At 36.3% G+C, this 26,109-nt stretch overlaps 1 protein-coding gene across 8 annotated transcripts in view; it reads right to left on the bottom strand.

Annotated features, from left to right (window-relative positions):
- Positions 1-2,658: 2,658 nt before the first annotated feature.
- Positions 2,659-26,109, bottom strand: part of NAA16 (N-alpha-acetyltransferase 16, NatA auxiliary subunit) — a 106,478-nt gene continuing 83,027 nt past the window's right edge. For all 8 annotated transcript variants that reach the window (XM_023551248.1, XM_064270067.1, XM_010592582.3 and 5 more), the window contains 10 exons: positions 22,370-22,539; positions 21,880-22,032; positions 16,698-16,826; positions 10,819-11,032; positions 9,766-9,959; positions 8,357-8,465; positions 7,836-7,934; positions 7,448-7,591; positions 4,588-4,685; positions 2,659-4,043 (listed from right to left, as the gene is read on the bottom strand). In XM_023551248.1, coding sequence (XP_023407016.1) covers positions 3,843-4,043; positions 4,588-4,685; positions 7,448-7,591; positions 7,836-7,934; positions 8,357-8,465; positions 9,766-9,959; positions 10,819-11,032; positions 16,698-16,826; positions 21,880-22,032; positions 22,370-22,539 — 1,511 coding nt within the window. In that variant the 3' untranslated portion in view covers positions 2,659-3,842. The remainder of the gene's footprint in view (positions 4,044-4,587; positions 4,686-7,447; positions 7,592-7,835; positions 7,935-8,356; positions 8,466-9,765; positions 9,960-10,818; positions 11,033-16,697; positions 16,827-21,879; positions 22,033-22,369; positions 22,540-26,109) is intronic.

Below are 26,109 nucleotides of genomic sequence, written 5' to 3'. Positions count from 1 at the left end.
GACAGCAAGGCAACAGGGCTTATGCTTTTAGTGGTGGGTGACTAAGAGATTGGCCACAGGTCTGCCAGGCGTATCAGTTCTGGAAGATCAGCACTGTGGTACTTCTAGCCCTTTCAGAATTCAGCGATGGTTCAAGTGAAATAAAAAGGCAGTCCTAGTCTCTGGTAGTTAGGAGCTCCAGCCACTCCTGAATACCCTGTGGGGTTGACAAATCAGATGGCTATGGGTTCACAGACTCCTAAGGGCTGGGATAGAGTCATATGCGACATAAAATCCAGCTCAGTTGCTATGAAGCTACATTAGCTATTTGGAGGTAAAGAATGTTGACTTATCACAACAGTTGCCCTAAAGGTACAAAGTCACAAAGTGCAGCTAAAATATTACCAGAAAGTTGTGTTCTGGAACTAACATGTACACATTCAGGGGGAAGGCGATAGGGCTAGAAGGCACGCCATTTGTGATTAAAACCATTTTCTTTAATACAGTGTTAAGAACCAAACCTATTAAGGAGACTATCTACAAGTCAGCTATTTCATAGATAAAAGCTTGTCGTATATTGTTAACCATGTTCTCAGAGGACAGTAGCCAGGAGGCACTGAAGCGCATTAAGTCTTACTCTAAGGTCTGAGTTTCTTAGATCTACACTTTCCAAATGTTTTTTTATCCTACAACATATTAAAAAACTTAGACACACTGCCACCCAGTCATCTATTAACAATTCTCAAGACCTTTGGCCTTGCTAGTTCTTCGGGAACGCTCTTCCTCCAAATATCTGATCTGCAAAGCGGGCTCCATTTAGGTGTCTGTTCGTCATCTCATCAGAAAGGCCTTCTTGGCCTATCCTATTTAAAAACAGCAAACCCTTTGCAATCACTCTATTTTATGTAGTTTTATACACACACACACTAGCCCAAGCTTACTGACTTTTCAGTAACTCTGCTTGGTTGTATTTTGTCTGCTTGACCTATCGGTTTTTGAGAGTGAGAGGAATGGGTTAAAATCTCCAACTATAATTGTTGATATTTCTATTTCTTCATTTTTGCTTGATAACGTTTTGCAGCTGTTAAGTATATATAAGTTAACCATGGATGTATCTTTTTATTTCTTTTAACCAATGTATAATAATGTCTCTGTCATTATGATGTATTTTCAATTAAATCCTATTTGGACTATCGTCCCAGCTTTATTCTGGTTTATCTTAGCCTGACATCTCTTTATTTCAATTTTTCTGTTTCCAAGTTTGTTTCCGTAGAGAACGTATTTTTAACCCAACCTAATAATCTGATTCTTCTGTTTAACTTAACCCATTTACATTTATTGTCTCCCTTCTTTTCCTGCTTCTCATTAGATAAACTGAGTTTACTTCTGATTTGAAAGTTTTATATTCTATTTGTGTCCTTATGGTGGTTTTTATGACCATACTCATGTTTGGTTACTCAGTGTTATGGACTGAACTGTGTCCCCCCAAAATGTGTGTCAACTTGGCAAGGCCACGATTCCTAGTATTGTGTGACTGTCCATCATTTTGCCATCTGACGTTTTTCCTGTGTGTTGTAAAACCTACCTTTATGATGTTAATAAGGCCGGTTTAGAGGCAGTTATGTTACTGAGGCAGGACTCCATCTACAAGATTAGGTCGTACCTTGAGTCAATGGGACTTCATACTACCAAGAAAGTAGTACCAGGAGCAGAGCATGTCCTTTGGACTCGGGGTCTTTGCACTGAGAAGCCCATAGTCCAGCAGTAGACGAGGACTTTCCTCTAGAGCCTACAGAGAGAGAAAGCCTTCTCCTGGGACTGGCACCCTGAATTCAGACTTCTATCCTAATAGACTGTGAGAGAATAAACTTCTGTTTGTTAAAGCCATCTACTTGTGGTCTTTCTGTTCTAGCAATACTAGATAACTAAGACGCTCAGTTTCTTGTACTTTTCAATATTTGCAACTTCCTCTTTTTTTCCTTAAATATATTATTGTTTTAGGTAGAAGTTTACATGGCAAATTAGGTTTCCATTTAACAATTATTATACAATATTGTACCATAATATTGGTCATAATTTTCACAATGTGTCAGCATTCTCATTATTTCTATTGTTTGTTCTGTTTCCATTGATCTAACTTCCCCTCCCTTCCTTGCCTTCTTATCTTTGCTTTTGGGTAAATGTTGACTGTTTGGTCTCCTATAATTGATTCTTCAGTGTAGGGTGTGAGCAGGAGGGAGACAAGATACAATCTCTATACACTGACTGATATAGCACCGAATTTATCTAACTTCGGTGTCACCAGGTATCCTCCATTTCGTATCTTTCACTGTATACCTTGAACCTAACTCCTCATATCTCCACTGTATCCCATAATGCTCAGAAACTCTAAATGACCCCAATGCAATACTTTTAAAAAGGCTGCTGCTGAAAGTAACACAATAAATCATATATTTACCAGGATATTTAGTGACAAAGTTGATTAAATCTAAAATCATTAAAACACTAAGAAGCAGCCAAGGCACTGTGGCACCAGAACATACTTGGCAGGCGGTTATGAGAATTACATATTTTTATAAACTTGAAAAGATTAGGATGTTTAAGCTTTTATTCCCTCAAAGAAAGAATATTTTGCAAAAGTGCTTTGATAAGCACAAAACACAAATACAAATAAGCAACTGTGTACAAAATAATTTATTACATTGTTATATAGGATGGCATTGTTTTACAGTGAGATTTCTCTTAATAATTATGAATCTAAATAGATTAGGGTGAAGGAAAATCATTTTAATTAGAATTTTTTGTCTAAATAGAATCTTTTTTGAATTTATATTTGCCATAAAGGGAAGCATTAATGTTACAGATGTATTTACATAGTTTTGAAAGAAACACAAACTGAATGATTCCATTACTTTCTTCTGTACAAGATAGAACAAAAAGGCTATCCCCCCGAAAAAAAATCATTGTTCAACAATACTATGTTTTAGTACTTAAACTAATAGTTTAAACTCTCATTTTGCTGGGGGATATAAAAATGCATTTAATACTTAATGCACAGCTATAAGAGTAAGACGTCTCATTATAAGTTATATTCTACCTATTCTGCTGCCTCGAAGCACATCCCTCAGATACAAACTACCTGCTAACACTCAAAGCAACTTAGTCAAGAAAGCATCATTCTTGCCTGCAAGTTGTTAAGACTGTTTAGAGATATGCAACAAATTTACCAGTGAAGTTCCATGATTGAGAGGTAAACCAATCCCCCCATTTTGAATCATCTACATAAAACTGGAGTACCCTTATTCAACCAGAAGGTGTCATTTTTATGGATATTACAAGGAAATGGTAAATTATGAAAAATTAAGGTAAAAAAAGGCAAATTAAATTTTAAATAAACCTCTGTATCTGTCAAGATGGGTTCCATATTCTTTTTAACATACAATTAACACCTTAAAACTAATGTACTTTAATTAAAAAGCAAGCAAGTAAACAGCAATAAAACAAACCAGTAAGACAAGGGATCAAATCATAAATCCTGAAACCAGGATCTAAAAAAAATAATATTGTGGCACTGTATATAACAGCTTAATAAGAAATTATCACATTTATAGAAGTGACAGCACCTACTGTAATGCTAATAATTTGGAAGTTTAAGAAAAACTGTACAAATATAAACAGGTAATTTTAACAGATTTTTACGTAAATTGGCAAAGTCAGATAAAGCATAAAATAAGCAAACAGAATACTCCATTTAAAAATTCTACCCAAATATTTCATTTTATATCTATAGTAGAATGCACCCTGGAATAGAAACCGACTTCAATTCAGCCTTGAGTCGAGAGGAGACAACTTTTTACGAGATTTCACATTTCATTTGCCAAAACATCGTAGTTAATAGCAGTGTGGTTTAGTGCTGCACTGTGACTGTCGACTTCGTGCACGGCAGGCAGGAAAGCAGACGTGAAAGGAAACAGTTTATGACAGGCTGTTCTGTATTCTTCATACTGGGAATTACAGTTCCCAAAGCTGCCATCAAGCAGGGCCTCAGAAACCTTTATTAAAATCTATTGAAACAAAGGGAAAATATAATTTTTTTTTAAAGGCTCAGTTAATAATCACTTCAATCAAAAGATGCAATTTGTTAATACAACCAATAGAAAGCCAACAAGGCTTCAGTCTAACTTCTTGCTGTCTACAGTAAGTAATCACCTCAGAAAAGGAACATTAAAATTCAACTTTACAAAGCCTTAAAAAAGGAGTAAAATTCTAATAGAAAACTGGCCTAAAAAAGTGAACCTCTGAAACTCTCATCAGTAAAAATGACAACGTCCTTTATTAATAACAACAGCTCACATTTCCTGAGTGCATACCCTGTGCCAGGCACTATGCGCTTCACAGTTTACTGTTTCAGTTAACTCTTACACCAACTCTCTGACTGGTGGCATTTTCATCGCCAGCTTATAAATGAGGAAAAGGAAGCTAAGAGAGGTTAACCTGCCTAAAGTCACACAGATAATAACTGGTGGAGCTAAGACTCTAATTCAGGCATAACTCTGAAGGCCCACTTATGAATTACGTTGTAAAGACGCATATTTTGTTAAATCTTACCTTTACGTTTTTATCTTTTATAGTTTCATCCAGTCTAGTGGCAATAGAAATTGCTTTCTCTTGCCTTGACTTATCCATAAAATACATCATTTTAGCACCTGAAATATCAAGATATTTAAAAATGAATAAACTCTGATGTCCTTACATTTCATCTGATTTATACTGAGGAGTGATGTAAATTATGCTTCCAAGTATTTAACCAGTGCTGGGCTGGAGCTAGCACCCACCAGCTCTCAAAGCCAACTGTGACTTCTCTTTCCAACTTCCTTTTCAGTGACATCCCACTGAAAGCTGCGGGCCACAATTAAAAAAACTAAAACAAAACTTATTGCCATTGAGTTGAATCCAACTCATAGCAACCCTACCCTATAGGACAGGGCAGAACTGTCCCACAGGGTTTCCAAGGCTGTCATCTTTATGGAAGCAGACTGCCACATCTTTACCCCGTGAAGCAGTTGCTGGGTTCAAACTGCCAACCTTTCGGTGAACAGTCGAGTGTTTTAACCACTGTCTCCAGGGCTCCCTAAGCAACAAACCCAACATGTTGTCTTTAAGTCAAGTGCTCCTTAGGGAGCCACAAGACCCCAAAAAACCAAACCCACTGCTGTTGAGTCGATTTCAACTCATAGCGACTCTAGAGGACAGAGTACAACTGCCCCATAAGGTTTCCAAGGAGCAGCTGGTAGATTCAAACTGCCAATCTTTTGGTTAGCAGCCATAGCTCTTAACCACTTTGCCAACAGGGTTTCCAGGGGGCCACAAGAGTACTTGTATCACAAAAAAACCTACAAATCAAGGCTTTTAGTATCAAAAGAGCTGACTGCTAAACATTTATCAGAAGACCGCTGATTCAGCAACCACCCTCCCCTTAGAAATGACATAACTCAAAATGTAAATATGGGCTGCTCTATGGCATCAATCAATACTCCAGTCAAAACCATAGAGAGAGAAAGATGAAGCTCTAAAATAAAACATCTAGGGAACAAATTATTGCCACATGGAGACAACAGTAAATGTTCACATATTCACAAAGCAAATAAGTAATTTTTAACTACTTTTAAATAAAATCTGGTTTATAGTTCTGTACATTACATGCCTCATATTCTATGCTCGTTTTTCTATTTTATTAATTTATAAGAGCTTGTGATGGTTAATGTTATGTGTCAACTTGGCTAGGCTATGATTCTCAGTGGTTTGGCAGACACCATGTAATCACCTTCCATTCTGTGATCTGATGTGAGGAGCCAATCAGTTAAAAGGGGAGTTTTCCTGGGGGTGTGGCCTGCCTCCAGTATATAAATAGATGTTCTGGCAAAGCTCGATTTCTTCTCAACCCTACCCCTTCTCATTGCCTGACCTCTGGGGTTCTACAGACTTAAGTCTGCAGAAGTCTCTGGCCTGCCGCCTGGCCTGCAGATTTTGGATTCCCCAACTCCAGTGGTGCTGTGAGCTAGCAGAGGCCTCCTGCTTGTCGCCTGACCTGCAAATTTTGAGTTCATCAGCTCCTGCAGCCACGTGAGCTGGGAGAAGTCTTCAGCCTGTTGCCTGACCCACAACTGTGTGAACTGTTTCCTTGAAGTAAATTTCTCTCTATATACACCTATATATGCTTCACTATGAGTTGGAATCGACTCAATGGCAATGGGTTTATGCTTCACTCACTGGTTTTGCTCCTCTAGAGAACCCAGAATAAGACAGAGCTCTATGTATTAGCTTTTTATCAAGTATATATCTGAAAATATTTTTTTTCTAGTTAGTGTTTTGACTTTATGTTGCTTTCATTTTTATATGGTGAAAATTACCTATCTTTTCCTTAGAATTTCATATAATGCTTAGGCATCTCTCACAATTATAATAAAAAAAGCTTTCTTCCATTTTTCTGTGTTTTTAAAGAGAAATTCTTATCTGCCCTCACTACCAAGAAGTTTCCCTTTAAAATAAGAAGGTTTAGGTTAAAATGTTTAAATATATGGCTTAAAGTTGGAGTGCCACTGTAATATATACTTCATTTTGTCCCCAAGTCCTTTCTACAATCTTTTGTCCAGTTTTAATTTATGTCATCTAGTCATTTTTATGAATTTGTATAAACTGCCTAAAATCTTTCCTGAACAAGGCAGGATACACATAAATCCTCAAGGTAAAAAATACATAAAGTAATAAAAATACAGAAAAAATAAGTAACTCATAACCACAACACCTAAAGGCAACCATTTAGGCTCTGGTAAATACTTCCTCCTTTCAGCCTTTTCCCCATGCATATTTTTACATAGTTGCGATTTTACTGCATATTTAATTCTGTATAAAAAATTTATCCCTGTTATTATAAGCCTTTTAAATAAACATCATTTTAAATGACTACCTGGTATTCCATCCTATGATCCTACCGCTGCTTCCCTTACTATTGCACAGACATTAAATCTGTTTCCTTTCTTTTCTTCCCATACTTACACACAGCATTTGAGTAAACATCCTTGCACTTAGTTATTTCACTGCTTTGGAGTAATTCCTTAAAATTATTTATGAAAGTGTGACTACTAAATCAAAAAACTCACGTAACGTAATGCTCTCGCTATGACCGACACACTGCTTTCCTAAGTGGCTGTGCCAATTTACACTTGAAGCAGCCAAACAGAAAAGTGCTTGTTCACCACATCCTTACAGGACTTTGGTCTCCTTTTTACAAACAACAACAACAACAACAAAAACCTCTGTTAATTTGAAAGATCAAAAATGGTATGGTTGGGATACATTTCCTTTTCTCCGATAATTAGTGAGGATGAATATCTTTTCAAACACTTGTTTCTCATCACATTTTAGCTTTTTTCCATAAGCATTTTAACCCTGGCAGCTAAATACTAACCTGAAAGTAGATGCTGAAGAGAGGTAGCATTATGTTTGAGAAAATCTTCATTAAAACTTTCCAAATCCTTGTTGAAAAATATTTTCTGCATTTCTTGAGAGAGAACTTTGCTCACGATGTCTGGAAGATTACTATGGTTAGATACTACAAAAAAGAAAACATTTGGGTTTTTTTGATCAGCCTTTTAAAAAAAAATTATTTGGAATAATACCTTTGTATTTATTATTAAGCTTCGTATACTTTACATAATAAAAACATTGCTGCACCTTCGGCATATCAATCATTCGAGTCTAAAAGCACACTAATCTCTAGCATTGCTTTACTAGCGTATTTAGCTTACAGCTATATCTTCATTTAAATGGTACAAAAATTATCTTTTTATACTCACCAGATTTAGAAAATTTAATTAAACATTCGTGTAACCATGGGTTATTACTATTTATGGCAAAAGCTCGTTTGACAGATTGCAGCATCAACAGAAACTTTCCTGGATCAGAAAAAAAGATAAAAATAATAGCATCGATATTTATGTACATGATTTTCTTCACTTTGTTAGCTTCACTTAAAATTCAGTAACAAAATGTTACCTCTTCTATAAAATTTGTAAGCAAAAGTCAAAGCTGACTTTTGTTATCAAAGGTAACTTTTACTTTCTAAAGAAAAGCTTGAAAAACCATGAGGGACTGCTTCAGGTAAATATTAATTTGTATGACTGTTCAGACTATTCTTAAAAGAGATTTAACTGTAGTAGTTCAATTTATTACCCAGCAAAGGAAAAAGGGTTTGACAGCTTTTGTGGAAGGCAACTGGACTCCAAGAAACAAAAACAAACCTAAGTAACAAAGATTACATTGAATCTCGTCACCAATATAATTAAGGATTAAAAACCAAACCCAAACTACTTATTACCTTTTCTAAAATATATTTCAAATGCTAATAGATGAGTGTCAATGTTATCAGCAACGAGGTTCTTAAGAGGTATTAGGAACTTGATTGCCTCTTCGAGTGGATTTTCTACCTGTTTTGAGACAGAAAGGAAAAAAAATTATTTTAAAAAGTTATACAATTAAAATTTCTTCTAAAATTTTATACTAACCGTCTATCTAACATAATTTAGCCAGTTTTCTTTATATAAACAAGCAGAAAAACTTATTTAAAAAATTTTTTTTTAATTTTAAAACTAATTTATAACGAAATTCAAAGTACATAGTGAACGATTTTCAAAATGGAAACAGCTTTTTTTTTCTGACTATAAAATCAATATAATTTTATAAAAACTCAAGAAAACACATAAAATTATTCCACATACTTAAGGAAACGATAGACCAAGTACTGACAGCCTCTTATACTACAAACGTCTAAAATAACAGGACAAATATAACAGTATCACACGCAAGGGAAAAAAAAGCAATGACGAATTTAAATACTCATACTTGATTAACAGTAAATTAACCAGAAAGGTAAATATTTCCCTAAATGTGACCCCTAAATAATCACTGACATGCTGAGAAAATTCTGGAGATGAGGTGCTACTGCTCTGTAGCGTAAAATGTATGTAGAGTCACCTTATAGCTCATACTATGAGTTGCAATCTACGGCACAGTACAACAACAACGGCTTACGAGCTATAAAATGCTTCTGTTTTTAACAGGCAATTCTAGTAGTTTTCTACTGCTGCTGTAACAAATCAGCGGCTTTAAGAAAACCACAAATTTAATATCTTTACAGTTCTGGAGGTTAAAAAATCTGACATGAGTCTCACTGGGTGAGACAATCAAGGTATTGGCAGGTCTTTGTTCCCTTCTGGAGGCTCTTGGGAAGACTCCGTTTCCCTGCCTTTTCCAGCTTCTCAAGGATGCCTGTACTCCCTGGCTTGTAACCCCCTCCTTCCATCTTCAGATCCAGCAGCGGCAGGTTGAGTACTTCTTACACGGCATCGTTCTGACCTCCTCTTCTGCTTCCCTCTTCCGCTTTTAATGGCCCCTGTGGTTGCACTGGGCCCATCTGGGTAAGATGGGATAATCTCCGATCACAAGGTCAGCTGAATTCCCTTCTGCCATGTAAAGCAATATATTCAAGGGTCCCAGGGTTAGAAGCTGGACATCTTCCTACTGATCACAACAAGAACTCTCCATATAAATTATATTACACAAAATCTGTATATTATCACACAAAGATAATTGATATTTATCATAATGACCCTGGAACACTGCAAATAGCTTCTGCTTTATAGATTTAAATAAATCTTATTTCTGGCCAGAAGTGAACCCAATAACATAAATTTTACCAAATAACATAAGACAGTAAATCCATCTTACCCTTTCTAATCTTTCAGGTATAAGTTCTTCCTTGAGACCACTGGCTTCCTCCTCTTCTTCCTCTCTTTTTTTCTTTTGATTTTTCTGTTGACGTTCCCTTTCTGCATGTTTTCTCTCTTCTTCTAATTTAGCCTTTTTCTGAGCTCTTCTCTGCTTGCTAAGCATTTTCTTCAATTCTTTGGCAGACAGGTTTTCTGTAAATATCCAAATGAACCAAAATTCTACTAAGGCAACATTTCCATTTTCCCCATATTCTTCTGCAATACATATGCTATTAGTACAGCTTTGTAGAGGGAGAGGAGAGGCAACTACACAAAAGCTTTCGATAAGTGTATTACCAGTGATTAGCAGAAAACCAGGCGTATAGAAGTCAATGAGTAAATGCTGCACTGGCTAAAATTAACCAATTGTAGCTCCAGCTCTGCCTGGGGCACGATACACAATTTAGGGAAATCACTCCGTCCCTCTCATCTCAAGTTCCAACCTGTCATGAGGGGCTGGTAACACCAACTACCCTATCAGAATATTTCAAGGGTAAGTGAGGTAACACATAAACACACTGTGGTCTCTAAACACTATGAAAATATCAGGGATGAAAGATGACAAATCTGCCTCCGTGCTACTGTTTCTCAAATATTCACTGACGTTAACATTTTAGTGAATTAAAGCTGTACAGATATTCTCACTGGCATTCTGATTTTCAATAAAGTAGGTACCAGAAGGTATACTTTCCCCTAAGGAGCTTGAAGCTATTTTCAGTTACAATTAAAAAAAAAAAAGAAACCCAGCCAAGTAGACATTTCTACTTTTCCTGAATTGGCCTTCCGGAATGTAAAAATAAAAGACCGCTCATCATTTCATCTGGGTGATTTAGAAGCATCAGCTACAGAACATTATCCCACGTTTTAAGTCTACCCCACTTTCTGGTTTTAGCAGATCAGTTATCTAACGTTGTCTTCACTTCCATCTGGCACTGGATTGTCTACGTTAATGATTCTGAAATCCGGTGTTTTCTTAAAAGATACATTTTTAAGCAAGTTTCTTTTCAGTTACCTGAATTTATTTCTTGTTGTTTGTTTTCGTTGGTTAAAGGATTATCATACAATTTCAAGTATATTTCAATTGCTGATCTAGCAGCCTTAAAATAGAAGGCATGTCTTCTGAGTACATCTTCTAATCTCAAAAGGTCAACGTAGGCACGAAGGGTCATTTTTCTCATGCAGTACGTATGGAAGTCAAACTGGTCATCAGTTATCTCAAAAAAATGCTTCAAAACAAAACCACAAAATTATTCCTTACATTTATGTTGATAATATCTACTTTTGAATAGAAAATCATAAATAGCCTGAAAAACAATTTAAACTGTCACAATATCACTTAGCTGCCCTCTCCGGTGCTGACACAGTAAAGGACATCAAGGTCTTCTTTGCATTCAACTTTGTTTCTCTTCCTACAATCTACGTCCATTCCCTATAAACCATGCTTTGTGATGACACTCAACTTCTACATAATAACTCAGATGATCGAGCTATTTTTAAAACCTGGAAATTAGTACATACCAACATTTTCATTTTAATGAAATTACTTTTCTTCAGTATTCCCTAAAAACTAGCATGGCAGAGTTTTTAAACAGAGCTCTGAATGAAAAGTAGATACGTCCAGGTTCACACTAAATGTTTAGCAGTCAGACGGCCCTCCCTCAACCATGAGCTCTTCAAGGACAACTCTGGCATCTCTGCCCCACTATCTGGCAAAGGACCTAACACTTGGCAGACATTCACTACGCACACTATTTGCCAAGCCAAAAGATCAGCTGTTTATGCAGCATGTGAACTTGGGCAGGTCTTTTAATTTCTTAGAGCCTCAATTATTAAATCTATATTAGGAATAAAAAAGTCTGTAAAACCACTTTCTAAGGCTGTTAAAAGATGAAAACAGAACACATGCCAGTGCACATTCTGAAGAGTAACCCGCTATACAGACGCGGACTGTTACGCTTTTCTCCAGTCAATAACCGCCCCACGCTCCATTTTAGCAGAGGTCCTTTAATCTGGAGTGATGGATAAAAACATAATAGCTTTTTTCTTCAGAGCGAGTTCAAAGTTCTCGTTTCATTTTCCAAGGGTCCATGACCCAAAAAAGATTAAGAATTTACATGGAAAAGAGAACACTGATCCCACCTCCCCCCATAAAGCAACTTTATATTTCCTCCCCTATCTCTCTCCTTTCTTCTCTCCTGCTTTAAGCATCTCCAAATACGAATGATTCAATAGACCAATACAAGTCAAGCTTCTACTACACTTCATCTTTCTTGGGTACTGGGGGCCTAACAACTCTCTATGCAGAGGACATATGAATAACTGTCCATAATCACTTGATAATTTTAGTTGCCCTGGTAAACAGAAGGAGTCCCTGGCTGATGCAAACAGTTAACGTACTCAGCAATTAGCCAAAAGATTAGAGGTGTGAGTCTACCCAAAGGCACCTGGGAAGAAATGCCTGGTGATCTACTTCCAAAATATCAGTCTTTGAAAACCCCAGAGCACAGCTGTTCTCTAACACACATGGTGTAGCCATAAGTCAAAAGTGACTCTGGCAGCTGGTACTCTGGTTATTAGAAACACACTATACTTAAAATCACATTAACTACCTGAGATTTTAAGAGAAATTCAAAGGTAAGAAGAACACAGAGTGTAGATGGAGAGAAATAGAGAATAAACATTTTAATTCGTTTATACTTATTACTTCAAAACTCATTTGAAGACTGCGTTCCTCCCCATGAATAAGTCAAATCAACTCACAAATAATATATAAACTTGGTTTTAAAAATCAAAGGATTATATATTTAATAAAGTTGTCAGTGGTTTTCCTTGATGTAAATACACTTGTATCTAGCACCATAATAATATCTTAAAATTCAATACAATTAGGAAAAATGGCAATGCTAAAAGTTATGGAACACATAATAAGATGAAAACATCTAAGAGTTTACAGGACTTTTCTAGGCTGAGAAACATTTATATGTGTAAAAAGCAGACACAAGCTTCAAGAAATACTCCCAGCAGCATTAGTACACGTAGATTTTAAGTCAAGCCTCTGATAGTCAAGATGGGAGGGAGCAGAATGGAACCACAGTTATGCCGCCTCTTTGTCAGTAACAGCCCACAGGCTGCCTCTCTCCAGTTAATGTCTTCCATAAATAGGGTGACCAACTCATCCAACTCATCCTGCTTTGCCCAAGGCTTTCCAAGTTTTACCACTGAAAGCTGTGTCCCGGGAACCCCCTCAGTCCCAGGCAAATTTGAATGGTTGATCGCCCTATAATAAGCTAAATGATGGTGAACAGAATATGGCTAGATTAATCTAGGGGGAAAAAAAGGTATGCAGTTATGGCTTATTAATACTCTTGCTTTTGGAAAAAAACGGTGTATTGTAGACCCCTACACAGAAACAACTAAATAATCTCAAGTTGATTTTTTTTTTAACATTTTATTTTGGAATAATTACAGATACAAAGGAAGTTACAAAGGTAGTACAGAGAGGTCCCATGTACCTTCCCCAGATCCCCCCAAAGGTTGCAGCCTATGTAACTATAGTATAAATCAAAACCAAGAAACTGGCACTGGCATAATGGTATGGTTCCGTGTGGTTTTACCACATGTGTAGATTCAGGTAACCAAGACTACAATCAAGATACATAACTCTTCTATCACCACAAAGATCTCCTTTGTACTATCATGGGTTGATTTTTTTTCCCAACCATATAAAATATGCTAGAGAACACATACAGAGAAAGTTAGTTTCCCTGCACTTTAGCCAAAATGAAGGGCATGAGACAGCTCACTGCAGAAAGCTGGGTACCCAAATCTTAACATACAGCCCATGTCATTAGCTCTTTTTCCGTATCTTAAACACCCATTCTGTTTTTTTTTTATGAAGGGAAGGGGGGGCGGGGGCAGTAATGCTGAGAGGAATTACTCAAGTGGTCAAAACTAGAGCTGAGTCAAAGTAAAACCAGTCTGCGAGATTTAAAAAAAGCCATCTACAGCTTAAGAGTGCCATTTTCTTTAGGAATCCTTTATTAGGCTCTCTCCTCTGACCAGATTCTCCAGGCCCACTACCTCTCAGAGTTCCTAAATGACATTACTAAAAAGAGTTCATACATAGAAACACACACACACACACACAAAATCTCTGGACTTATATAACTACATCAACCAGGGTAATATGGAACTCGATTTCCCTTATACAGAATCTGTCATCATAAAGCACGTATCAATCTGATAAAAATTAAGATGCAACCAAAAATAAACTTATGAACTTTCTATGGTTTTAATCTATCATAAATCCTAGATCTGATCAAAGAGTTTTAGAAATACATATTGGATATCCTGCATATAAATCAGAACACTAAAATGGTAAGAAACCAAACGCCTGAAGTCTGACTGTAAAAGAACATTCAATTCTTGAAAGATAAAAGCATTTAAAGATTATTCTGAACACAAGTTTATATGATATTTTGACAAAGACTCTCAATTTTTTAAATAAACTCAAGTTTCGAACATCAGATTGGACTGGACTATATAACCTTTACATATACTCCTAAAATCCTATGAGAATGGCAAGATGAGGACAGAGCAAAGTACTATGCTGAGTCATTCCAGAATTCTATTATGTCAAATTCAATTACTAAATACCCACAGCAATATGTTCCCTAGCTAAAATTGCCTTCAGTGAAAGAATTCCTGAAAGGATTCTTAGAGGCAAAAGACATAACCCTTACTTCTCTATTCACTATTTAGAAGCTAAAGTAAATAAACGTGAATCTAGTTTTATTTTTGAAAGGTATTCATTTCCTTACTAAAATATTTAAAATCCAGGCACAAAAGTAGCTAATGCAGGTACCTATTATAATAAATCTTTGAATTTTGTAATTACTCTCAAATCCTTCCAATTATTAAAATAAGGATTTCCTTTTAATTTATATTTATTTTATAAGGAATTAATTTCAGAAGCAACATTTAATGACCCTGTCTATATTAAGACTCATATATTTCTACATACAATTACCAAACGATTTAAGTCTTTTAGTATGAATTATTTCACTATAAAAAGACTAGCTTACAAGTGGTATAACAGTAAGAGCAGACTCTCTTCTTGCTTATCTGTTTCTAGTTCTTTCTATTCTTAAGCATCAACAGAAAATCTAAATATAGTTAAAGTTTCTAACAATAACTATGTAACATCAGAGGGTGATGATCTGTCATATTCTGATCTCTGATAGCCAATGATTTCCTGTAATTTTTTACTTCAAAAATGCTTTCTACTACTCATTTTAAGTCACTTTTTGAACTAGAAGTACTTTATCTGACACTACAGAACTTTACTCCATGCTACTCAACAAAAACCACAAAAAATTTAAGAGGTATAATCTAAATGAAATTTTGTAATGGGAGAGCTACTTATATACTGTAACTCTCAAAAAATATTTAAAAGGATAAAGTAATATGGTCATTACTGTCAGGAGGAATGGGATTTAAGTTCAAGAAGTTCCCAATTCTAATAATCCTATAGGGTCGCTATGAGACAGAATTGACTCAATGGTAAAGGTTTTTTTTTTTGTTTGCTTGTTTATGGACATGCAAATTTCACTTTCACAGAAAATTTGATAAATTTCCCCAGTATGGTCTTGATGGAATTACTGATTCCTAAGTGAGCAGCAGCCTCTTCATTATCAAGCAAACAATCTATTTCTCACTGAGAATGTCTTTCTTGAACAGTAAAAATGTATCTTGCCTTAATAAGGAGGATGCTATTAAAGTGATGTTCATCTAGGGCTTGTTGAAACAAGCTGGTGCTCTATGGTCTTATTACAGAAATATGAGCCTGATTTAAACTCAAGTGCTTGGATATTTCACATATCATCCACAGGCTTTTATTTTTCAAGGAGCAGATAAAGAGGGTTTTCCCTACAGATACAGCCATCAAGCCCAGGCTTAAAAAGGGAAATCAAAACAAAACAACAACTAGATTATTTCTAAAAGGGCTCAGGTAATCCTAGTTCCATTTCCCTTCAAACACCACCCCCTAAGATGCCTTTCCTTTGGGGAACCTTAGGAGTTTCACATGGGAAAAAGGCCAAAGTGACTGCCGTGGTGCAGACATCAGGCTCACCTGACTACGATGCCTGTGGTTTTATACTGCGGTCAGCATGGGAACAGTGGTGTCGACTGACCCCACAACTGAGGGCTGCTGAGGACTGCCTCAAGGGGTGCATGTGCGGCTCTTTTCCTCCTGTTGTCCATTTGGAAGGAGAGTGCTTCAGAGATGACAAAGAACAGGAAAACAAAAATTCACACAAAGGAAAAGAAAAGTCCCCTCACTAAACCTTTTTATAACATGGAACAGTAAGGCACATCGCATACATAACCCTAAAAGCAAATAATAGAATAAGCCTGCAAACTGGCTACAGATTGCTGTACAAAATACTGAATGTGAGAACAAATGTCCTGGGAAGACAAATTGGAGAGAGGCTGGCTGTAGACCAGATCCTGACGTAAAGAGGAAAGAGGCTGCTGTGAGCTTGTGTGTCCTTCTAGGCTAGTGAAGAAAATCAAATGATGGCCCAATCAGTGAAGAAAAAATTTTAATTTACATTAATACAATGGTTTAATAAATTAATCTTTTTCCTTTTTCTTTCAGACAAAAATATATAGACATATCAAAATAAAAACAAAAAACTGGAGGATCAAGAAAAGCAAACATTTGTTCACAACTTCTGAATGCCTGGAAGGCTAATAAGATCAAGAATTTTTTTCACAATGAAGCTTCCAAAGTAGTTACAAGAGGTGGATGATCTCCTGTGTAGAAATCTGCCTGCTTTTTTCGTCACCTTACAGGAAAAAACTAAAGTCAGTATTTTAACAACTTACCCTTTCTACTTCATGGCATTTTTTTAAGGCATCCCCGTATTTGCCCAAACGTTGATAAGCTGAAATACATTCTGTCTGAAACCACATACACTGCATTTCGTTTAGATTTTCCATGGCAGATGTGCCTTCCTGAAATGGAAGCAATCATAACTATAAAAAACAAACAAAACAGATCCTAAAAAGCTCATTTTCTCCTTTATAACTGTAGCTACAAGAACTATTATGCCAATAAATGGGGACTAACATATTAGAAAGTGTTTCTAAAGGCTCCTACTGGTTTCAGATTACATAATGCCTAATTTTACAGCCCTGACCAAGTATTCAACACTCTGCAATATAAAAAACTTCAAAACTTAATTTAAGCACCAATGCTTTTATTTAAATGATTTAAGCCAATAATCCTCTGGAGCATTTCATACTTAATGTCTTTTAAGCAAAAGCTACTTAACGTCTCCTTGCTGACTCAGGGTCACTACTGTATACGTCCATCACTGTCAAAGCTGTCAGTAACAGCACCCAGCCTGCTCTTCAGTTCCCCAGCCTTCTCCCTGCACGTTAGGCTATCAGTTGCCAACTTCTTTGTGCCAATGTGTCTGCTTCTAAGAGCATCTCCTGTGCCAGGCCAACTTTTGCAGTAGCTGACAAAACAAATAACCGAATTCCTTAGGAATATTTTAATACAGGCTCAATGAGAATTCTGAGAAAAGGTGACGAAGTACCTAGTTCTAGTAGTTTACTCCAGTAGTTTTGTCAAAGTTTACAAAACAGTTATTTTAAATATATTTTGTGTGTGACCCCAGGAAAGATGGCAAAGGTCCATTTGTATAAATAATTACAGTCTTCAGGTCTTTTTATCCCCTTTCATATTATCAATTCGATTTTCAGGATTCTCCTTAAAAGTCTAAAACCTGGCTCTCTCAGGATGAATGGGATTATGCATGCATTTTTTCTTTTTGAATTTATTCTTTATGCTTGCCTAAAATTTCCAATTTTCTGATGACCCATAAAAAAAAAAACATATTATTTTTAAAGTCTACATTATTTTCAGTTTCCAAAAGTTTACCAACAGACTACCCAACCTGCGCTGACGCTGTATAAAAATTTTAAACTGCAAAACGGAAGTATAAGCACTTAATTTATTCACTAGCCAGCAGACATGAAGTGATTATTATGGTCATTAGCAATTTCCCTCCTCTGGCTCACTATGCCATCCACTACACAGCACAGACGTCCCTGGCCAATGAACCAGTAGGGATACACTGAAGAAGCTCGCCCCATGCAGCACCAGGACTTGTCGAGAGCGGACAACCAGAGGCACTTAGGCTGAGCAAGCTGAGCCACAGATGTTGGTGACTACTCTCCTTAGTCAGCCAACTACTTTAATCCTTCTCATTCTATGCCTTTTTACAGCTTTTAGGCACATACCAGTTGTTTTGTTTTATGATTACTGGACTTGTTTAAGAAAGTTTCGTATAACCATTTTAAATTGTATTTCTAATCTTTACTTTGACCTTCCATGTAGTACTTTAAAAACACCACTGCTTTTATGTCTGTTCCTTATACTCCCTTCTCATCTTCAAAACTGTGATATAGTAGAAATGGCACTGGAGAGTTTGAGCCCTGGCACTACTTACAATGTGACCAAAGACGAGTCAATTAATTCTTCAGAGTCTCGATTACCTTGCAGTAAAAAATCAAAACCAGTTGCCTTTGAGTTAATTCTGATTCATGGCAACCCCATGTGCTGAAGAGAACTGTGCTCCATAGGGTTTTCATGGCTGTGACCTTTTGGAAGCAGATCACCAGGCCTTTCTTCCAAAGTGCCTCTGGGTGAGTTTGAACTACCTTTTAGTTAACAGCTGAGTACTTGACCATCTGTACCACCCAGGGATACCCCTTGTAGTAAAATGTCAAATAAATACCTACTTGATTAAGTGCTATGTGAATGTAAACAGTATCGCTATTTTCCTAATTTTATTTTTATCTCCTAAAAACTATTCCTGCTAATACTTTCCTCCAACATTACAACTGCCACTTTGCTTCTACTGTTAATTCTATAGCACCTGACTTTTCGAATCACTAGCCACTGTGGATTCTGTTTCTATCACACATTTTTAATTGGTTTAACACGAAGAACAAGGATTTGAGAGACACCGAGGCCGGACAGAATTCTGGCTGCAAATGAATAACTAGTTGGGTACCCTCTGGCCCAGTTCTTGACCTCTCTAAAAACATTTTCTTAACTGTTAATATGGGGGTAATAATATTACAGAGTTGCTAAGATTAAATGATATAATGTATATAAAACAACTAGCTCAGTGCTTAATGTGCTTTTCTATTTCCCCTTAACAAACGGTACACAAATTATTAGCATTACTCTAAATGCTGGGAAGTATAGGGTTGCTAAGAGTCAGAACCAACTCGATGGGTAATGGGAGGGGTCAGGCAGCTTCAGATGAGAAAGCCCTTTGTATGATGAAAAATAAGTAGCAAATGGTCTACAGTAGTGGCCTTTGATGAAAATTATATATATAGCACTGCTGTTGTTAGATGCCATCAAGTTGGTTCTGACTCAGAGTGGACGCCACATACAACAGAATGAAACACTTCCTGGTCCTGTGCCACTGTCACCATTTGTCAATACTCAGTAATGTCAGACTTTTAAATTTTTGCCAATTTAATGAGTACAAAATGCTATCTTATTGTTGTAATTCGCATTTCCCTGATTACTAATGAAGAAATCTTCTTTCACCATTCCATTTTCTACTTCTGTGGTCTAACTATTCGCATCCTTTGGCGACATACCTACAGGCAGTTCCCGGGTTACAAACGTCCGACTTATGTGCAATCCATAGTTATGAACCAACTCCCCACCATAAAGCCTATTATATTTAAAATTCAAGGTACATACAACGGTTCACAATAACAAACAGAAGCTACTTTGCCTTGTGCATCAGAACGTTATTATTTCTGTATTAGGGTAAAGATGTGTTAATGTACCTGGAAGTGTTTCTTTATAATGTTTTTTACGCATACCAAGGTACGCTATATACTATATACTAAGACAAACATTTTACTGACGTTAGATACGAACCATACCTAAGTGTTCTGACTTAACGTACAAATTCGAATTAAAGACACACTTAGGACTGGAACTCCTTCGTAATCCTGGGACTGCCTGTACTGTCTTCTTCTTATTGAATTTTTATTTCTGTGTTCTCATGTACCGTCCCTAGGTGGCGCAAATGGTTTGCGCTGGACTACTAACCTAAAGGTTGGCAGTATGAACCCACCCAGTGGCACCGCAGGCCTGGAGATCTACTTCAGTAAGGATTACAGGCAAGATATCCTATGAAGCAGTTCTACTCTGTAACACATGGAGTCACCATAAGTCAGAACTGACTTAAAGGCAATGGGTTTGGTTTTTTGGTTTGTGTTTACATGATTGCATCACATCATTCTTGCAAGTATTTAAATTTGCACAATAAAATTTCATGCTATTCTGTGGCTTCTGAATTATAAGTATGTTTCCACAAACATCCAGACCCAAAACAGTCTAGTTAGGATTTTAACGAAGGCAGTCTATTGGCATCACAGAGCATGGCAGTAACTTATTTTCATCTTAAATAACTTACTTGCAAACACCAGCACTAAAGCCCTTCATATATAATGTACACTTGGAGATAAAAATTTATTTGAAAGTATCCTAATTAAAACTTGGAAATCAAATTTGCAAACATGATTCCCTTATGTCTCAATGTCATTTTCAACGTGCATTATATAACCATTTCAGCGGATTCTTTGGCAATCTCTATAAATCCTTTTTTCATCCTATGAGTTGGAAATATCTTCTCTAGTTCTATGCTTATCTTTTTTATTTTTTGTTATATGTAAATAATATAGTCAAGTACATAAATTTTACTCTTTTTCAGTTTATGCTTTTGATGCCTTAAGAAATACTTTATACCAAGAGCCCTAAACATACACTCCTATATTTTCTTCTAAATTTTTGAAAGGTTTGCTTTCCATATTTAGATCTTTAATCCACTTGAAACTGATTTATGCATGGAGTTAGATAGGGATCTCATTTTTTTTCCAACACAAATAACTGACCCAGCAACAACATCTTCTCCTCTCTGATTTTTAAAGTACCTTTGGCTATACATCAAGTTCCTAAATATGTGTGAATCTGTTTTTCAGCTTTCTATTCTGTTCTATTAGTCTGTGTATATATTTAACCTTATTGTGTATTAATAATACAACAAAGTCTATGTGGAAAAGGATAGGACAGGAGGAAAAGAGAAGAAATAGATATTTTAATTCAACAACTTAAGAGAACTTGAAATTGATTCATGTGCAGTGTAAGACAGGGATCTCATTTTTTTTCCCCAACACAATTAATTGGTCCAGTAACATCTTTTCTTCTGATTCTAAAGTACCTCTGGCTGAATATCAGAGCCCTGGTGGCGCAGTGGTTAAGGGCTTGGCTGTTAACCAAAAGGTCAGCAGTTTGAATCCTTGGAAACCCTGTGGGGTGGTTCCACTCTACCCTTTAGGGTCCCTCTGAGTCGGCATCAACTCGACGGCAATGGGTTGGCTGTATATCAACTTCCTAACTTTGTGTGAATTTGTTTTTGAGCTTTCTATTCTGTTCTATTAATACCTAATACATGTATTAATTTAATAATATAGCAGAAAGTCTATGTGCAAAAGGATAGGAAAGGAAGGTAAGAAGGAAAAGAGAAGAAACATTTAGTTCACAGCTTAAAAGAAGTTAAATTCTAGAATGTCATAAAGAAACTAGTCCACAGAAGTTATTCTACACAGGAAGAACTCGGTGAGCAATTCTGAAATAAGACACTATAAAGGAAAAGCATTAAAAGCAGTCAAAAATTACTAGTGAGACAAAGAACTGATAATGCAAATAGAATTTTACACATAAGCTCTGAATTATGGCATACAGCTGGCTTTTTTGCTACTGCTACTGCTTTTTAATCAACCCCCACCAGAAATATACACACAGAATAAATTGTACTTAGGATATAAACTAAATGGGACTTTAAAAAATATAACAAACATTAATTCTTATGAACTTCAGTAGCAAGCTTCACAAATCATCACAAAACTTAAGTTTAATTTTACTAACTTAGACAACTACATGCTCACGTATGATATTTCCTACCCTTGTGAACTTGGAGCACATTTCCTCTGCTTCTTTTACCATATTTGCTCGAAGCATATATTTTGCACATTTAGAATTGATGAATCTATCAGCTGTGTCCAAAGACTGCGCTTCATCCATCCACTTTGCAGCTTCTTTTAGATTACCTATATGCTACAAGAGATGAAAGCATTAAAAGAAATCACAGTTTATGATCAAAAGAATATGCGTGCAATATAAGTGGAGGAAATTTATGAAGATGAATTAGAGATTTGGCAAGATTTCCGTTAAATTTATCTAGAAATCTCTTCATAAATTACAAATTATGTTCACCAACAGCCAAATCCAATGACCCACAATTATTACACCAATCATGTAACATAAAATTCCCTAGTATTATTAGAGTATTACGAACACATTATCTGGAAGCAATTTCTACAAAGAAAAATCTCCAAGCATTCTTCAACTGGCTGAATTCTCTATATATTTAAAAAACATTACTAAGATTTACCTTGTAAATTCTTGCTTTCATATAGAATAACTCTATTAGAGTTGGAGTACTAGCAATTGCAGCATTAATATAATCCAAAGCCAAAGAATACTGTCCAAGCTTATCAAAGTGCTGTGCCAGGAAATACCGAACCCAGAGTAGTGTTGTTGGGGGTTCCTTCTCCCCATTCTCTGTAATCAAACATAAAGTTATTATATGGAAGAAGGCAAAGTAAAGCAAATCACAGACTCCCCCCTCCATTTCATAATAAAATTAACAGCTATAATAATAATAAACAGTAAAAAAAAAAAACTAGTAAAAATAACCAATTTCAACAGAAAGGGTCTGACTTCCCGCCAAAAAGTTCAGAAAGCGGCAACCTAGCAAATAAACAAGATTCTGGTTTGACTAGGCTTCTAATCCTATCCTACTCCAAAGAAAACAGTGCTGGGGAAAGAACGTAAATCAATCTAGTTTTGTGAATTCTCAGGCTGAGACTATAACATAGCAGCCCAGCAAAAGTCAAGGAAAAAAACCTGGAGATACCTCTAACCACCACTGCGACATTTCAGCAGAGGCAAGAACTGCCAGAGCTTAGCATTTTCTAGGCCTCCACACTAAATTAAATTAACGACATTCAAAGCTGAAAGTTGAATTTTGAAATTCAAACTTCAAAGTTGACTCACAGGAAGAGGACACACCCCTGACTATGTGACAAAAATCTATGAAGAGAGAGGCCAGCCAGCCTAAGTCGTCTAACAAAAGATGTCACATACTATCAGCCGAGCTCCATCCTGCACCCCCATCCTCTACCCTCAAGCTAGAGCAGGCAAAGAAGTACCACGCCCTCGAAAAGGATTTAGAAGAGAAGACAAAGAGGTATCAGATAAGACGCAAAGGACATAAACAAGAATCTGCCCACCCTGCATTAGAACAGACAGTTTCCCCTGGACTGGCTGCTTCAACGGCACGACAACAATGCAAACACACTATAGCATAAATGAAAAAACATATAATATATAAATAAAAAGAGTTTATCCTGCTTCTCCTGTATAAACATATTTCAGGGGAACCAAATATTTGATGAGGGAAAGTTCTCTTTTTATAAGAATTCCAGCTAATAAATGCAGAAGAAATGACAACTAGAATGAAATAAAGGATCCAGGCAATGATCGCCAAGGTTGATAAAATCATTAGACGGAGAGACAAAAAAAAAACCAGTTGCTGTCAAGTCATTTCCAACTCATGGAAATCCCACGTGTGTAAGAGCAGAACTGTATTCTGTAGGGTCTTCAATGTTGATTTTTCAGAAGTAGATTGCCAGGCCTTTCTTCCAAGATGTGCCCAGATGAACTCAAACCTCCAAGCTTTCAGTTAGTAGCCACGCCTGTTAACTGCCTGCACCAACCAGGGACTTCAGAGAGGTTGATGAGTAACTTTTATAAAGGTAGGTCTGGCTGATGATGTCTGAACCCTGATCAATCTTAACATTCACAAGAAGAAAGACAACAATAACATCCTCTGCCTCTTGATGTGATGCAATAGGAAGTATAAAGAACCACCACTGGTGTTTAAATGAACCTGAATCTAATCAAGCCTACAAATCTAACTATAAGTTTACAAGATAATACGGATGTAGCGAAATATGTTAAACAATACCATGATAAAGCATTCAGTCAAATCCAGAATACGGGACATTCCACAAGACAAATGACCTTACAACAAATAAACAGCATAAAAAAAAAAAATTTTTTTTTTTTTTTTTTATAAAAGAGGGGAAGAAAGGGAGGTTACTGCTCTAGATCAAAAGGACCTAAGGCTGACAGAACAATCAAATGCAGTGTGGACCTTAACTGAATCCAGATTCAAATAAACCAATTATACAAGGACATTTTTTGAGATAACTGGGGAAATTTGCATGTAGAGTAGGCATTAGGAGATATTATGGTATTAGAGTTAATTTTGAGTAAGATTAACTTCTGAGTAAGCACTGTGACTATGTTTTCTTTTTAAGTGTTTTACACTGTTAGAGGTACATGCTAAGGAATTTACAACTGAAACAATATGTCTAGAATTTGCTTTAAAAATATTTCAGAAACAGTATGTCTAGAATTGGTTTTAAAAATATTCCAATTATCAATTGTTAATAGTATATGCTGGACGATGGGGAGGGACACAAGGGTTTGTTATAGTTCCTGCTGCGTACGTATATATATTTATATATATATTTTTCCAATCTAATTAAAATGAAAGGGCAGTGACATGTAGAAGAGACACACAGAACTCTGACTGAAGTTACCACCTGGGTGGTTGAAAACATTCTAGAGTGTTTCCTAAATCAACTTGCCTTGATTTACATATGCCCTTACAAATACATAAACAAAAGACCACACTATACAGGATTTAAAGGAAAAAAAAATAGTAGAAAAAGCAGAGGGGTTCAGAAAAAATAGTTATAGTTCTGCTAAAAATTGTATGATCTACAAACTAAAACCATAAAATTCTTACAAGAAAAAGCAGGGCGATGCTGTCAGGCCTAGCTTTCAACAATGTATTACCTAATATAATAACAAAAGCACAAACAACAAAAGACAAAACAAATAAACGGAACCTCATAAAAACTGAAAACTTTTGTTCATAAAAAGGCTTGCCAAAAATATGAAAAGGTAAGCTATCGACTGAGAGAATATCTTCGGAAACCATATATCCAACAAGAATCTAATAACCAAAATATATATAAAACTTCGACAACTTAACAACAAAAGGACAAATAAAGCAATCATAAAATGGGCAAAGGGCTTGAACAGACATTTCACCAAAGAGGACATCAAATGGCCACCAAACACACATGAAAAGACGGTCAGTGTCATTAGCTATTAGAGAGATGCAAATCAAAACCACAATGAGATACCATTTTAATAGGATGGAGCCGCAGTGGTGCAGTGGTTAAGAGCTGTGGCATGCTATGGCTGCTAACCAAAACGCTGGCAGTTTGAATTCACCAGCCACTCCTTGTAAACCCTGTGGGGCAGTTCTACTCTGTCCTATAAGATCACTGTGAGTCGGAATCAACTCAACAACAATGGGTTTGGTTTTCTTTTTCCCTTGGTTTTTAGGATGGCTAAGATAAAAAAAAAACTGAAAATAACAAATGTTGGCAAGGATGTGGGAATTTAGAACCCTTACCCATTGCTGGTGGGGATGCAAAGTGGTACAGCCATTGCGAAAAACTATGGCAGTTCCTTGAAAAACTAAAATATGACCCAACAATTTCACTCCTAGGTATATACCCAAAAAACTTGAAAACAAAAGAGACTTGCAAACCAATGTTCATTGCAACACTATTACACAATAGCCAAAAGGTGGAAACAACCTGAATGCCCATCAACAGACAAATGGATAAACAAAATGTGGTACAAACATGCAATGGACTACTACTCAGCTAGTAGGAGAAATGAAGTCTTGATACAAGTTACAATAAGGATGGAACTGAAAGATGATATGCTGAGGGAAATAAGCCAATCACAAAAGGACAAATATTGTATGACCTCACTTTTATAAAAAGACAAAAAAGGCAACTGTATAAAGAACAGAGTTTATTAGTGGTTACGAGGAGGCAAGGACAAAGGAGGGGTTAGTGGTGTGGAAATATCACATTGGGGTAGAGGTCCACAGCTGATTATTTTAACTGCTGTCAGTAAGCTGCACACCTGTCAAAAGTTGAACTGGTGAAACTAGTGTGATATACATATTTACAACAA

Source organism: Loxodonta africana, chromosome 17 (genome assembly GCF_030014295.1).
Source record: "Loxodonta africana isolate mLoxAfr1 chromosome 17, mLoxAfr1.hap2, whole genome shotgun sequence".
Classification (NCBI taxonomy): Eukaryota; Metazoa; Chordata; class Mammalia; order Proboscidea; family Elephantidae; genus Loxodonta; species Loxodonta africana.
Note: the sequence above shows the minus strand (reverse complement) of the source record. Positions and strands in the feature narration are given on the sequence as shown.